Source organism: Sander vitreus, chromosome 18 (genome assembly GCF_031162955.1).
Source record: "Sander vitreus isolate 19-12246 chromosome 18, sanVit1, whole genome shotgun sequence".
Taxonomy (NCBI): Eukaryota; Metazoa; Chordata; class Actinopteri; order Perciformes; family Percidae; genus Sander; species Sander vitreus.
Genome location: NC_135872.1, coordinates 7,177,855 through 7,192,864, shown reverse-complemented (window position 1 = coordinate 7,192,864; position 15,010 = coordinate 7,177,855). Strand labels below are relative to the sequence as shown.

At 38.9% G+C, this 15,010-nt stretch overlaps 1 protein-coding gene across 1 annotated transcript in view; it reads left to right on the top strand.

Moving 5' to 3' along the window:
- The window catches only part of map3k5 (mitogen-activated protein kinase kinase kinase 5), a 75,635-nt gene that overhangs the window by 47,064 nt on the left and 13,561 nt on the right, over positions 1-15,010 (top strand). Inside the window, exons 14-20 of the mRNA XM_078274447.1 lie at positions 2,501-2,582; positions 4,949-5,082; positions 7,505-7,632; positions 8,412-8,548; positions 10,227-10,332; positions 12,091-12,248; positions 14,282-14,459. Coding sequence (XP_078130573.1) covers positions 2,501-2,582; positions 4,949-5,082; positions 7,505-7,632; positions 8,412-8,548; positions 10,227-10,332; positions 12,091-12,248; positions 14,282-14,459 — 923 coding nt within the window. The remainder of the gene's footprint in view (positions 1-2,500; positions 2,583-4,948; positions 5,083-7,504; positions 7,633-8,411; positions 8,549-10,226; positions 10,333-12,090; positions 12,249-14,281; positions 14,460-15,010) is intronic.

The following is a 15,010-nucleotide window of genomic DNA, read 5'->3' as shown; positions in this document are numbered from 1 at the left end:
GAGAATATGGCATTGTAAGGGGTGAAGTTACAACATTTAAACCCTTTATAAAGAGTGTCTTATTAGAAAGTGGTACCAATATTACAGTACAGTACTTTTTTTTTGTCTCTGAAGTAACAAATGGCCTTAAAGGTTTAAATCTTATAAGCTAATGACTGATTTCTTAATGTTAATATTGTGCTGTTTTATGTAGTGTATTTTCTGTTTTGTAGTTTTGTTGGCTACCTGCCCAGGGACAACAGATGCAAATTAGCTGCCAGCTAACTGGTGTACCCAATATTCAAAAACTATATTCGAATTGTTCAAATTCACTACGCTCAATTCGGATCTAAAGAGTCAAGTACACACACACACACACACACACACACACACACACACACACACACACAGTACAACTTGGTAGAAATTTAGAAATTAGAGAATTTAGAAAATAGAGTTCAGTGTGTTGCAAAAGAGCACAGAAGCTCTGGGGATCGAACCACCAACACTACGATTAATGAACAACCTGCTCCAACTGCCACTATTACTCACAAGAAACCCAATTATGAGTTTTATTCCCTAAAACCCAGCTGTCATTAAACCAACATTTGATTTATCTGATATATTTTTGATCATAAATATTTCTGTCAGTCTACAAAGACTGTAAAAGCTCTCCCACTGCAGTGAGTGTATCTATACAGTAGTTAGGGCACTCTTGTCAGCTCTGAAAGTAGGTGGCAAGATTCGCACCTCTCCGTCGCCACCAGCACACCTTGTTTCATTTCGACACCGTCGTGTTCCTCGCTAGCTGCTCGGTGAAGTACTGAATGTTCACACTTGTGACTCTCATATCAGACACTCCCGAGCACCAACAGCTACATTATGTGGAGTGTCAGTGAGTCATGCTGTTATGATGCTGCCTTTCTTTAATACAGAGAAACAAGAAGTGACAGTGTGGAAGGGAGGATTAGGAAGGAAGAAATAGGTGGTAAACAATTCTGTATGTTAAATGTGTTTCACTTTGACAATAGGTGCTTTCCGACCGGATAGTACTTGTACTTTTTAGAGGAAAAGTACACTTCTAAGCAGTTCTAAGAACTACTCTCCCCCAAAATCTTTTTTTCCGTTTGCATTCCCACTGGCCAAGTGGCCATAGGGACTGGTAGGAGGGGTAAGGGAGTGACACAAGCAAGGCAACGGTCTTTATAGCATCGTCACTAGACCTTAGCGCCACATACAACAACAAATGATGCTAATACTTTTCCTATATTAAATGCACGTCCATTCTCGTAGTAATTCACGTAATGTTTGGCTCAACACAGACGGGGCTTTATTATACTCGGAACAGACCCCACCTCTGCCTGCTGTGTGTGTGTGTGTGTGTGTGTGTGTGTGTGTGTGTGTGTGTGTGTGTGTGAGACGGCCAGCGAGCCGCAGGACACACTTGTGGAGTTTAACTCTGAAAAGACAGTTAACCACAGGTTCCCGTTAATCTTATGATGGACATGTGTTGTGATATTTAAACAAACGAACCGTCAACGGCAAAATAAAAGCCTCTTATTTACGAGAGCGGTCTGAGAGACCTCCAGCTCACAGCGAGGTGTCTGAGCAAGACTGGCCGAGCGACGAGCTAGAGGCCGGGGCAGGAGCTTGCTGGCTGTCGCCTCACTTCATGGAGCTTCTCAACTCCGAAAACTTTGAAGCAAATTGTCAATTCGGCATCAGTTTTCGCAAGACTGCCTATATTGGAAATCTAAACAGTTAATTTCTCGCCTAAAACGTTGTCAGAAGTGAATTTAATAATGAATAAGATGGTGAAAATTGTTAAAAATGTCCCGTTGTTGGTTGTTGCTCTGTCTGCAAGTTTCCGAGTTGGCAGTGGGCGTGACTTATAAGTTCGACCAATCAAGTACACCTAGGAAAAGGGAAAAGACCCTGCTCTGGAGTAGGAGCTAAAAAAGTACGCTACTGAGGCCAGAGGAACTCCAAAAATCCCCAAATTTTTCCTGTCTGAACACGACGGAAAAATGTTCTAGGAACGTTTAGTTCTAAGAACTGCAAAAATCCCTCCGGTCGGAAAGCCCCTATTATATACAGTGTATATATAAAATAAATTATGCAAAAAAAACACCCATGGCCAAACACCTGAGCCATCATTTCTTCTGTACCTTTTTGTAATGGGGAAATATGCTAAAGACAGGGACATACTTATTCTCTTGTTCTGGTAACATGTGCATTAATGATATAATAATAATAATAATAATAATAATAATAATAATAGATATAATGATATCAGAGTAAGAATCATATCCCTATCATTGGACCCCTGCAATGTCAAAAAACAGGAGTACCAGGCTACGGCCATGAGTCCTACCACTTCTCTTAACTGGTATCGATACCACTCTAAGCAGTACTCCTTTTTTATTTATTTATTTTTTAAATCAACTGTTCAAATACCTATAGACTCCACTGTGTATTTCTATGTTGTGTGTGATCTGTATTTTGGGCTTTTCTTTGGCAGATTCTGCGATATGGTCAACAGCATAGCCGAGGAGGCCTGGAAAGGTCCAGAGGAAGGAGACTGTGACAGCGACGCCTTAGAGGTGAGAGGACTGAAGACTATACTCAGCTATGTTTTTTAAAGTTTGATTATATATATATTTTTTAAATGTCTTTTTATGTTGCTTTAAAATGCATCAAAATGTCCTTCCTATAGTTTTAGTCACTGGTTCACCTGCACCAGAGCTAGTGGCGCACAGTTCCACTACTTTTACGTGCATATATTTACCTTAAAGCCTATGAACACCCACACGGGTGATTTCAGTTATTCTGGCTGATTAGACCTCTGCTCAGGTTGAAGGAGGGCTGGAGCTTTCATGGGAAATTAGTAGGTCACAAATCTTCATCTACCAATAAGATAACGTGTGGGTGTTCAGAGCCTTTTAATTAAGCCTTTCAGTAAAGCATCATACACAACTAATTATCTTATTACATACAGGAATCCTAACATTGTCACCATGAAGGAAATAACATTTTATGGATCTGAAAAGTCACTGGATTTTTCTCCAGCACAGATTGAGCAAAAATGCTAGGGCTGGGACCATATGCTTTTGTCTCGATTCGATTTTTTTTCACGATACAAGGATGCCGATTCAATTTATTGCGGTTTTCATTTATTGCGAGTCTAGAAGTAGTGTGATTTGTTAGTAGTGAGTATTGCAATTTTCTTTCCTTCTTTATCAAAAACAAAAGTTGAATAATACGCTTCTAGAGACAATACACTACCGGTCAAAAGTTTGGGGTCACTTAGAAATTTCCATTCCACTCCATTATAGACAGAATACCAGCTGAGATCAGTTGCATTGTTTTTTTTAACCAGGGCAGCAGTTTTCAGATTACATTATGTGCTTACATAATTGCAAAAGGGTTCTGCAATGTTTTCTCAGTTAGCCTTTTAAAATGATATCCGATTAGTAAACAGAATGTGCATTTGGAACATTGGATGAATGGTTGCTGATAATGGGCAATGTAGATATTGCATTAAAGATCAGCCACTTCTTTCTACAACAGTCGAGATCCCTTTTGCAATTATGTAAGCACATAATGTAATCTGAAAACTGCTTCCCTGGTTAAAAAAAACAATGCAACTGATCTCAGCTGGTATTCTGGCTATGGAGTGGAATGGACATTTCTAAGTGACCCCAAACTTTTGACCGGTAGTGTATCATGAGACATTTCTAAAAACAAATTGTTTTCTAAAAAAGAAAGCACATCACATGTCAGTAAGTCAGTCTGACATTTATTTCATTTGTAAAGAAGTACATAACATGGATTTTCTGCATTTTCTTCTTCCGCTCTGTTCTCGAAAAGAAAATGATCAATTTTAAAAATCACCATACAAAGGATTTTTTTCACTCTTAAAAAAACACATAACCTTTCCTAATGCTACAGTAATGCAACTCTTTTTCAAAGCACGGGTGCCAACGAATGATTAAGTTAAGTTTTGTTTTTGTGCGTTGTTTTGTTACATCCTGCTGGGTATCTGTGGTGCACTTTGCATGCTTTTTAAATGTCACAGGAAATAAGATTTGATTGTGAAGTTTCCATCAAAATAATTGCTGACAGAAAACCGTTAAATAGCTTTGGGCAAGTTCCTTTTTAGTGCCAGTGATCTGACTATTTTTCATACAGAACCAGACACCTGCTGCTGCTTCCCAGCGAAGCCTCTGGAAAAGAAAAGCTAATTACCCAAAAACGTTGCCGCACCCCTTTTTATTGACTCCGTGGCGTGGCACAGATGAAATGTCGAACAGGTTTCTCTCGAGCTAGTTTTATGTCTGTTTGTTGCAGCATAAGCGTCCTCAGCCAAAATGTACCTCTGCTTTTGTCTCTTTGTCTCTCTCTTACCATTTGTAACACAACCTGTCCTAAAACCAGGGTCTTAGCTTCGTGTAAATGATTCTGAAAGAAAAGTAGTTTTATTATAGTATTAGTTTCTTTCTTACTGAGGTTTAATCAGGAATCGACGTAACAGGTTTCATATAATCTGATTACAAAGAAAAGAACATTTGTTAAAGCGAACTAACAGATCAGTAATCAAATTTGTTTGGATTAAAAAATTGGATTTTGGATTTGTCCAACACCAAAAAAAACAGGAGCACAATGCAGTAACTGGATTATGTAACAAGAGAACAATAATCTTGCAAGGAATGGTACAAGTACACAAAAAAACATAGAAGAAAGTAGGTTTACTATTTCCAGATTTACAGGTTTAGGTAATAAAATTCCTTCAATAAAAAAAAAAAAAAACTCAGATTACAGTGTTATATTAGATTAAATTATAGAAGCCAACAAGTAAACATACATTATTTCAATATTTCAGAGAATTTGGTTAACATGAATCTGTAATCACATACTATATATCTATACATACTACTACATGAGCGCTGCATGCTTGCTGTCTCTACAGTACGACTATGAGTACGATGAGCACGGAGAGAGGGTGGTTCTGGGAAAAGGCACATTTGGAGTGGTGTACGCCGGCCGAGACCTCAGCAACCAGGTCCGACTGGCCATCAAAGAAATCCCAGAGAGAGACAGCAGGTGAGAATCTGTCCTGGTTTCTTCTCAGGAAAAGGTTTCCATGTTCCCTAATGATGGTTTCACACTGTAGTTGCAACAGAATCATTATTTTTGTAAGGTATCTGTGAAATTCCAGTGACATAATGTAATCACTCTCATGTACAGTATGAATAGTCTTGAGGTTACTTACAGGCACAAGCATTTAAGTTAGTCTGCCTATTAGTAAGACTTCACCTTACAAGGATATTTGGTATAAATATTCATGGTTCCCTGGGGACAAATTATAATATATTGAATGACCCTGTAACTCTCTATCTTACACCACAAATCTGTCCAAATTTCACCTCAATTTGAACCCAGCGTTTTGGTCTAATAACTAATGGCCAGATTTACTGTACCCTGCAGCAATGGACTGGTGAATAGTGTGAATTGGCAGGAGAAATATGTATTGCGTGGCACAGATACTTGAGTGCATGTAGGTGCGTCCTTGTGCGCATGCACAGTACAAACCGCTCTTAAAACATTCCTCCACAAAGCTCTACAGGGAACCTTCAAAGTAAGTTTCCCATCTTTTGCTATAGTGCCAACATCAGACAAAAATGCCCTATTTAATGCATTTAACCCATCCTAATTAGTTAGGATGGGCCAAATGCAGAGAATACATTTGTCATATGTGTAAATGTACTTGGCAAATAAAAGAAATATTACCATTATAACAAGATATGTCCTTATCTAATTGGCAGATTGCCACGCATTTATGTTCAGACGAGGATAGTCTTTTTTGATTTGAAGCCGGACATACTCATCAGCACTCACCCATACTTGCAAATCTTGTCTTTATTATCCAGCACAAAGATTAAAATTACAGCCTAAATGTAAACACGTGGCTGAGCTGTTAATGCCTCCTCTTGTTCAGCACTGCTGTTGAGCATCATTAAGGAGAAGTGCTGCTTTCCTCTGACTGAGAGTGTGAAGCTCAAATCAGCAGTGTCCCTGGTGGTTTCTGGTTTTTCAGTGTTCTGGAAACCACTTGAGTGACTGGTTAGTGGGGGAGCTGTGAAGGCGAACTCCCACCCTCTGACTTAAATTCCCACAAGTGTCTTTGCTTAAAACGCCTGTCTACTCATAGTTCTACAGTATATACCCACTCATCTCAAATGGCAAGACTCTCTCACAGACCAGATGATTCCACTGCCACACTTTGTTACGCTTATCACCTCAGCAAGTCAGCAGGGTGACTTTTTTGGGGGGTAAATAATTCTGAAGTGGATTGAAAATTCAAGACAGACAGAACGAGAGAGATGGGGTGTGTGATTCATGCAGAGAGCTGAGTGAAAAGAAACTGCTGGTAACCATGTTTTCAAAGCACAGAGATACCTTTTGTTCTGGTCAGATCTCAAGTTTCAGCCTCACTGTTTTTGTTGTTTCTAGTTTATCCTTTAGGCTTTCAGCATGCCATCTACTCTATATCTATCTGTCATTCACTTTAAGGAAAATACACAGTGACAATGGCACCCCCATGAGCATTCTTTCTCTACTGAATAACTTAGAGCATCAATCAATGTATTGTCAGGTTAACATAGTTGGTACATAGTCCAGGTTATTGCTGAAAAAAATTAGTCAATCAACAGAAACATTAATCTGCAACAGATCTTGGTCATTTTATAAGCACAAATAAAATTAAATTGCTTGTCCTACCTTCTTAATGTGATTATTTTCTGGTTTACTTAGACTTGATACTGAGACTATGATAGTGAAACGAATATCTTTCAGTTTCTGACTGTTGGTTGGACAAAAAGACATTTGAAGACGTCACCATGGGTTCCCAGAACTAGTGACGGGTGACTTTTAAAGACTAAATGACTAATCATTTAATGTTCTATGTATTGAGTTCCTACTAATCTAATCTTTCTGTAGGATTTTGGTTGTTTTAGCCATTATAGGTTATTGCTTAATTTTAGCTTTGTTGTAATAGTTAGGCGTTTTTGTAATGTAAGGAAAGTCATGCAATTCATCTAGCTTCAGTGCTTTTATTTTGAAGGACTAATGATGTACAGTAAGTTCACTATACTGGGAAAGGGTTCAATTGTTGAATCAGGAAATTTTAGAATGAAATTAGATTTTTTTTTTTTTCAAATTTTCAACTAAATTTATGACCTAAAATTAAGTTTTTTTTTTTTTTTTTTTTAAATGAATCATTTTGACTGACTCATCAAGAAACTTTCAAGATCCCACCAAATAGGAAATAAAGAACTGTAAAGATCTGTATCTGTAGACACGATAAATGGAGAAAATGAGAGAATACTGTTTATTTTTGGAGTGTTCAGTAAGTTCTCCGGTATTTAACCTTCTTTGTTCTATCAGCATGATATCCGGCATTGGTACTTTTCCAACCATATCTACATACACGACTGTAACATAGTGGGGTTTTTTTTTAATACAGGTACTCTCAGCCACTCCACGAGGAGATCGCTCTTCACAAGCACTTAAAGCACAAGAACATCGTCCAGTACCTTGGTTCAATCAGCGAGAACGGCTTCATAAAGATCTTCATGGAGCAGGTGCCTGGAGGTGAGACATGCTGTTGATGTTCTTATGAAGTGGAAATAGATTGGAATAGATTCAAGTGAGGGATACAAACAACTTGAAGTGTCAGAGAAAATTAGTGAGAGCACAGAATTAAATGAAAGGACAGGATGCTCACCAGGCGGCATATTCCGACTCCCAAGTATCTGTCTTAGAGAAATTCTTCAAGTGGCTGTTATTGCTTATCTGTGTATGTTTTTTCCTTCATCATTTATCCTTTCCTGAAGATAACAAATTAATACATTTGCACTGAACTAAATTGCCTTGGAGTGGATTTTTACAGTTCCAAAAATGTCAAGCAATAACCAAAAAGTTACTTCAAACATCTCACGTCAAACATCTTTTATTTTTTTATTTATCCAGGTAAGTCGATTGAGAACAGATTCTCATTTGCAACGATGACCTGATCACATTCACACAGTTCCACATTCATACCTGGAAGCTGCCCAGTACAACCACAGTCTGATCTGCTGGCCACTGAGCAGCTCCACTGGAGCGGTTGGGGTTAAGGGCCTTGCTCATAGGAAACACATTTAATCCAAAAGAACAATATTTACACTCCTACTATGTGCAACTCATCACCCAAACTGTTTCTGAAATAAATGCATAGAAAATAGTTTTCACATGATTTATCAGAAGTTTCGACATAGATAAAAAAAAATTAAAAAAACTCAGTGACACTCGTGAGTTGCAGAACTGTTCTGCTGATCTCAGGTCAGAGTAAATGTATTGATCGTTGTTGTACTTTGTCCCATGGCGTCCAGGGAGTCTGTCTGCACTGCTGAGGTCCAAGTGGGGCCCTCTGAAAAACAACGAATCCACCATCGGCTTCTACACTCGGCAGATCCTGGAGGGACTCAAATACCTGCACGACAACCAGATAGCACACAGAGACATCAAGGTGACCAAACAAGTTATTGTACAATTCATATTTTGTACCATCATAGGCTTCTTGCAGGTTCAATTCCAGAAAGGCATCATTTAGAGAATTTAGAAATAAAAAACATTTATAATGTTATAATGTGTTTTAAATTCTATGAACCAGGCTGCGTAAGACCTGGGTAGTTAGCATGAGCAGTTAGGGCTACAGTGGCTGAACAGACAGGGAAAAAATAGTGCACCACCTGCAGAAATCTAGACTTTGTCAACAGGAAATCCAAGGGTAAAGATGTCAGCACTGGCCAGAGGCCACACTGTTTGATTGACAGGTTTTTGCTCTGCAAAAACATCATGAGAAGTTAATAAAAACTGAAGATAAACAAAAGACGGACAGACTGCTCGCAACTATGACAGACTAGAGCTTTGTAAGGCAAATACATTGTATGTTTCATTACAAGTAAACTATATCTGCTTTAATTTAAAATGTGTAAGCAAAAGGAAACGTGTACAGAGGAGTAAAATAATTAAAAGAAAATGCAAAAACAAAAGACCAAAAAAGAAAAATGATAAAGCCACGCAGACACAAAACCACAAACACAGACATGCACAGACAGACACACAATAAGTAATGTAAGTAATATAGAGTAACAAATGATAGAAAATGTATAAAGAGTAGAGATTTAAAGGTTTGATACAATACAATATACTTTATTGTCCCCTTAGGGAAATTAGTTTTGGACTCAAAAGCTGCCCACATGAATACATGCCGTGACAGTTATGAACAAACAACACAGCACCAACTGTCACAACAATAAATTGCACATAAAAGTATTGCACACAAAAACATATTGCACCTGTCATGACCTGGCTCAAAGGTATGACAAAAGGTGGAGAAGACACATGTTTGCTCAATTAAATCAAATTTATTTAAATAAACAAAGTGTGAACATGCAATCAGTTTATCAGTAATGTGTGTAGTGTATGGATGTGTGTAGGTATATCAAAGTTAGAACGCAAAAGTCACTAAACCCAAAAGCCAAACAAACCAAGCAACCTTGAGGAGTGAGAGAGGAAGAGGGACTGCCCAGGCTCTCCTATTTATGGACAAGATCATCAGTCCTTATTAGCCAATCCCCAGATCCCAGCAACCAAAGGGACTTAATAGGTCTTAAGGCCTAGGAGCCGTCACACACCTAACACATATTTACCTCACCGCAGAGTAAAACACCCTGAAACTATTGCACAAGTAAGAGTTGGAGTGAGTTAAATGCTTCACTGCTTTTCTCGTGACTCTCTGTGCACAGTCAATTTGATTTGGTGTGCATGCATTCCAAGAGCGTCCCCGCTGCTCAGCGCATTTTAACATTTTCTTTCAACGGTTATACTAACTTCCATGTTTTTTATGTAAAAACCCCTCCCTGATTTATCCCAGTTATAACAAACCAACACTGATAACACTTCCATCACAGACAGTCATTAAGGTCAGTGGCCTCTTCCTCACGCGCCCTCCTGATTCAACAACACGGCCATATAAGCATCATTAGCGGCCCGTAAATGTTAATCACCTTGTTTTGACTGGGATGTCACGCAGTTTGTCACTTTCAAGTATTTGCCTGCACCTCACAATATCTCAATATAATCATGGAATTAGCGAGGGGATTGGTTGTAACAGTTCTCACGGATGTCTTTTCAATCTGCAGGGTGATAATGTTCTCATCAACACCTACAGCGGTGTCCTGAAGATATCAGATTTTGGCACATCAAAGAGGTTGGCTGGGATCAACCCTTGCACAGAGACTTTCACAGGTAGGTTTGCTCTGACCCACTGACTGACAGGCTCAATTACTTCTTGTTCACACAAACCCTCAAGAATGTTTGAAAAGTCCCATTTTAGTGAAACACCAAGAGACCAAACTTTGCTCAGTAGTGGCCAGCTGAGCAGTGACGTAACCCCGTACAGGTAATACTTGTCTTTCAGAGCAGTAATCCAGTAAGTGATATCACTGAGAATACCTGGCTGTTGCTGCATCTGGCAGCTGATTGGAACAAACAGGGAGTTACCCTGAATGGTGGAGCTCTTTCAGGAAACTGGGCTACTCCTTTTTATAGCCCACACCGATTATAAATGCGTCCCTGCCCTGTTTTTAGCTCAGCGTGTACACAAGCTTCTAAAAGCAGCAAACACTGCCCAGCAAGCTATATTTAGAACAAAAGAGTCATTTGAATTGGGAGCTGAAAATGTTACTTTGGACGGGGCTGTGATCAGTTGAAGACAGAGAGGCTTTTTCTTGCTGCTCACACAAGACCATAAGCCCTGTTTAAAGCTCTTGTAACCTGACTAGTCATTTACAATAATTGTGTCATCACTCAGGACAGACATAACTTATAATTGGGCTTAATGTAAGCTTTATTTTTAATTTTTTCATACGCTGTTGATGTCACATTTACTGACTAAAACATTTTGTGGCCTTATAACATGTATTAAAGACACTTTCCTGAGCAGTCATCTGCAATGCCTATTTTACCTTTTAGTGTCATACATGGAGCTGTTAAGTGCAAAAAAGGAGCAAGAGTATATTTATTTTTGCCTCAAGCAGAGAGTTGGACACACTTGCTTCTGCTAATGAGTTATGTAGTTTGCATTGAGATTAGTTTGCTTTTTTACTGCACATTGCTGACAGAGTCGCAGGCCATCATTTATGTATTCATGTATTAATTTACTTATTTATCAGGCTTGTTAGGTGGTTATTTGATCAAAAGAAGGCTGTTGTGGCAGAGATAGGCAGCAGCAAGGCCAGAATTAGATATTATATATAGAATTAATATAAATTGTAACAATCATAACAGATGACGCCTTAAGAACAACCTTAAAGGGATAGTTCAACATTTTGGGAAGCAACACTAATTCACTTATTGAGAGTGAGATAGAAGATAAATAGGAAGCTGTAGCCAGTTGTTTTATCTTGGCATAAAGACTGGTAACTGGGGAAACGGCTTATATGGCAGCTTAAAGAAATACTGTACTTTGACATTTTGGAAATATGCTGATTGCTTTCTTGAGAAGATTGATACCACTCTCTCTTTCTGTCCGTCTAATATCAAGCTGGAGCTAGGAGGCTATTATATATATATATCTCCAAACATCTCCCACAACATCTCTAAAGCTTTTTTAAAAATCCCTACAAAGGCTAAATTATAAAATTGACATTTCGCAGTTTTACTAGGGGTCATGGTCTAGACTATTTATTGGCTTGGAGCAGTTGCCAGGAAACTAGAAGGGACTCCAGGAAGTTATTGGTCTCAGAGCCAGAGCATCTGCAAGAAAGCAAATAAGTGTGTTTCCCAAAATATTGTTAAAGCAAAAGAGATCTGAAAGTACCAACAATGAATTAATAAAACCAACACATCCAGATCCAAATATATCTGATAACTTGACAGCCAAGTGAGACTGCATCGAGTTTCTGCAGGAAATAATTATACACCCTCAAAGTATTTTTAGCAATCCCTGCTCAAACACTGAAACTGTAACTGTCTATGTATTTATGTAAATGTTTATTTGTCCAGGCACATTGCAGTATATGGCTCCTGAAATCATAGACAAGGGTCCCCGGGGATACGGCAAGCCAGCGGACATCTGGTCTCTGGGCTGCACCATCATAGAGATGGCAACTGGAAAACCACCTTTCTATGAACTGGGAGAGCCGCAGGCTGCTATGTTCAAGGTGAGAGACAGTACGGTAATAAATTCCATGCTCCCACTGGGTAATGCGTTTCATTTTAGCAAATGGGTTGAAGAAAGCAGGTCAACATCTGTTTCTGTAGTGAAATCTTCCATAAAGTGTTGGGCAACATGGACAATGAACAGCTGCAGCTCTGACTTTGAAGTATCTTTTTATATATATATATATATATATATTAGGGCTGTCAATCTAATTAATTACATACTCTGTGATTAATTAATCGCATACGTAATTAACGGTGCCCGAACCGATACTTTTTAAGAAAGTAAAAAAAGAAAAGGAAAAAAAAGGGTACTAAACAACAGTTGGTGACATTAAAGAACGGCTTGTTTATTGCTAAGGCTGTCAGCATTGTAACCGTGTTTAATCCAGCTACTAGCTAGCGGTAGGCTAACGTTAGCTGCTGTTGAGTATAGTGTTAACTAACGTCACATGTGTGTGTGTATGTGTGTGTGTGTGTATGTGTGTGTGTGTGTGTATGTATATATAGCGCACCAACCTGTATCAAATAATGCAACGCGGCTCAATTAGTCGCGGTTCGGCTGCGACTCATCTGGAGAGTCAGCGTGTTCCCCATTTCATCACTTGCTCAGACACGTGTTTCTCAAAGCCCAAACTAAAATGAATAAGAGTATTGCAAAGTCATTTATAATTTAAACTTTATTTAACCTCAAGAACTATTAAAAGTACGTAGAGATCATACCTTAAACTTCTAACTAGTTTATTCTTATTTCCAAATGTTTCATATAAGTTTAAAGATAATATTTGTGCACAGCCAGTTCTGCACTAGACCTCCATGATTGGATCAGACATGATTTAATAGGTGTACTGTAAGACAATTAGCTTTTATCAGCCCTCAAACCGACAGTTTGACTGACGCATTCAAATTATGGAAACCTACAGTACATGCAAACCGTCAGAGCCTGGACCTTTAAAATCCACCGTGTTCACTTTGTTCATCACCTAATGCTCACTATATGCTTTTAAGAAAAGTTACTTTCCCGCGGCTAAATGAATAAGAAAAATGCCATCAAATGAAAAAATCAGTGAGTCTGGCGTCTGCACTTATCAGTTCCTTTTTATGGAAACAAAACCAGGGAATCAGCCATTATGCACCTGCACTGCGTCACCACCTGCATGCTGTAACATGATCGAGCTCAGTAGAAACTCCAAATATTGTCTATGCACGAACGCTTGTTTGAACACAAACATGTGTAGCTCATTGAGAGGAACCGTCACAGACTCCCTTATGTTTTGTTTCTTTCCAGTTTCTATGTGCACGGGGCTTTGTATGCACATTTTACACTGTGTATTTGCTTTGGGTGGAAATGTAAAGTGCACTAATGAAACATTATTCTCAGCCATGTGTAGCCCATTAAACACAGTAAAGATGTTTAAGGGTTGTCTGGACAGGATTATAGCACTCCTGTCAAAGCTGTGAATCATGGAATTTTCCATAAGATGTTGTTGAATAAAAAGGGCTGTGAATTCAAACAAAAAGGCGTATGTTACTGCGCAGAATATAACTTCTAGTAAACACAACATAAAAGCAGAAGCTGGGATCTCCTCACATTTTATTGATAAAGATCACAGACATGCAATTACAGTTGTATCACCTCTATCTCGTTCATGTTATGCCCGCACTTTACATGGTGTGTAGAGTTATATATAAAATAGTAAAACAGTGCCTTATATACTCTTCACTCATCCTTGTGGAATGTCTCCAGGGAGGGGCATCTCACTGCTAATCTTAAGCCTACATTCCTCAACAGCAACAGCAGGAATTTCAAGTGTTCTTATTGTCATGAGTCTCGACCTTTTGAGCGTTATTGCCCTGAAGCATAGTTCACTTGGTAAACACTCGCTTTACACTTACTGTAATTTGTCTCCTCAAATCAAATAATTTACCCCGAGAGCAAGACATCTCAAAGAGCTTTTCAGAGGCCATATGATCTCATTTTTATTTATTTTTTTTTTTTTAAACTTGTGTTAAAACGTGTGTCTTTTGTCTGCAGGTGGGCATGTTTAAGATCCACCCAGAGATCCCAGAGTCCATGTCGCCGGAGGCCAAAGCCTTCATCCTGCGCTGCTTTGAGCCCGACCCGGACCGCCGTGCCACCGCCCTCGACCTGCTCACCGATGAGTTCCTCACTGTCACCAGCCGCAAGAAGAAGAGCAAGAGCAACTTCACAGGTCGGTTCAGTTCAGTTTAGTTCAGCAGCTCAGAATGCCTTGTGGATGATTTTCTACTTTATTATTTATTTGGATCTCCATTAGCTTTCATGAAGTTATAGCTAGGTTTCCCGGGGTCCACATAAGGTGATAAAAATAAACGGCATTTGGTTGTACGAACCAAATACGAACATCAAGAAAGTTATGGAATAGTTATAGTTCTAGTTTTTTTTTTTTGCAGAGAGGAGCTCAGCTTAGCATAAAGAAACAGGGGGAAACAGCTAGCCTGGCTCTGTCCAAAGGTAACAAAATCCACCTAATAGCGGCTAATACGTGGAAAAGCTAAACTTTAAAAACTACAGCTCTGGGTTTTACGGCAGATCTATTTATTGGCTGGGAGCAGTGACCTCACCAGACAACTTAACCAACAAGACGCCAAATAAACAAATAGAGGCTAGCTGTTTCCCCCTGTTTCCAGTCTTTATTCAGCTTTATATTTTATTTAACAGTCATGAGTGTGGTATCGATCCCTTTCATCTAACTCTCGGCAACAAACTGAATAAGCGCATTTT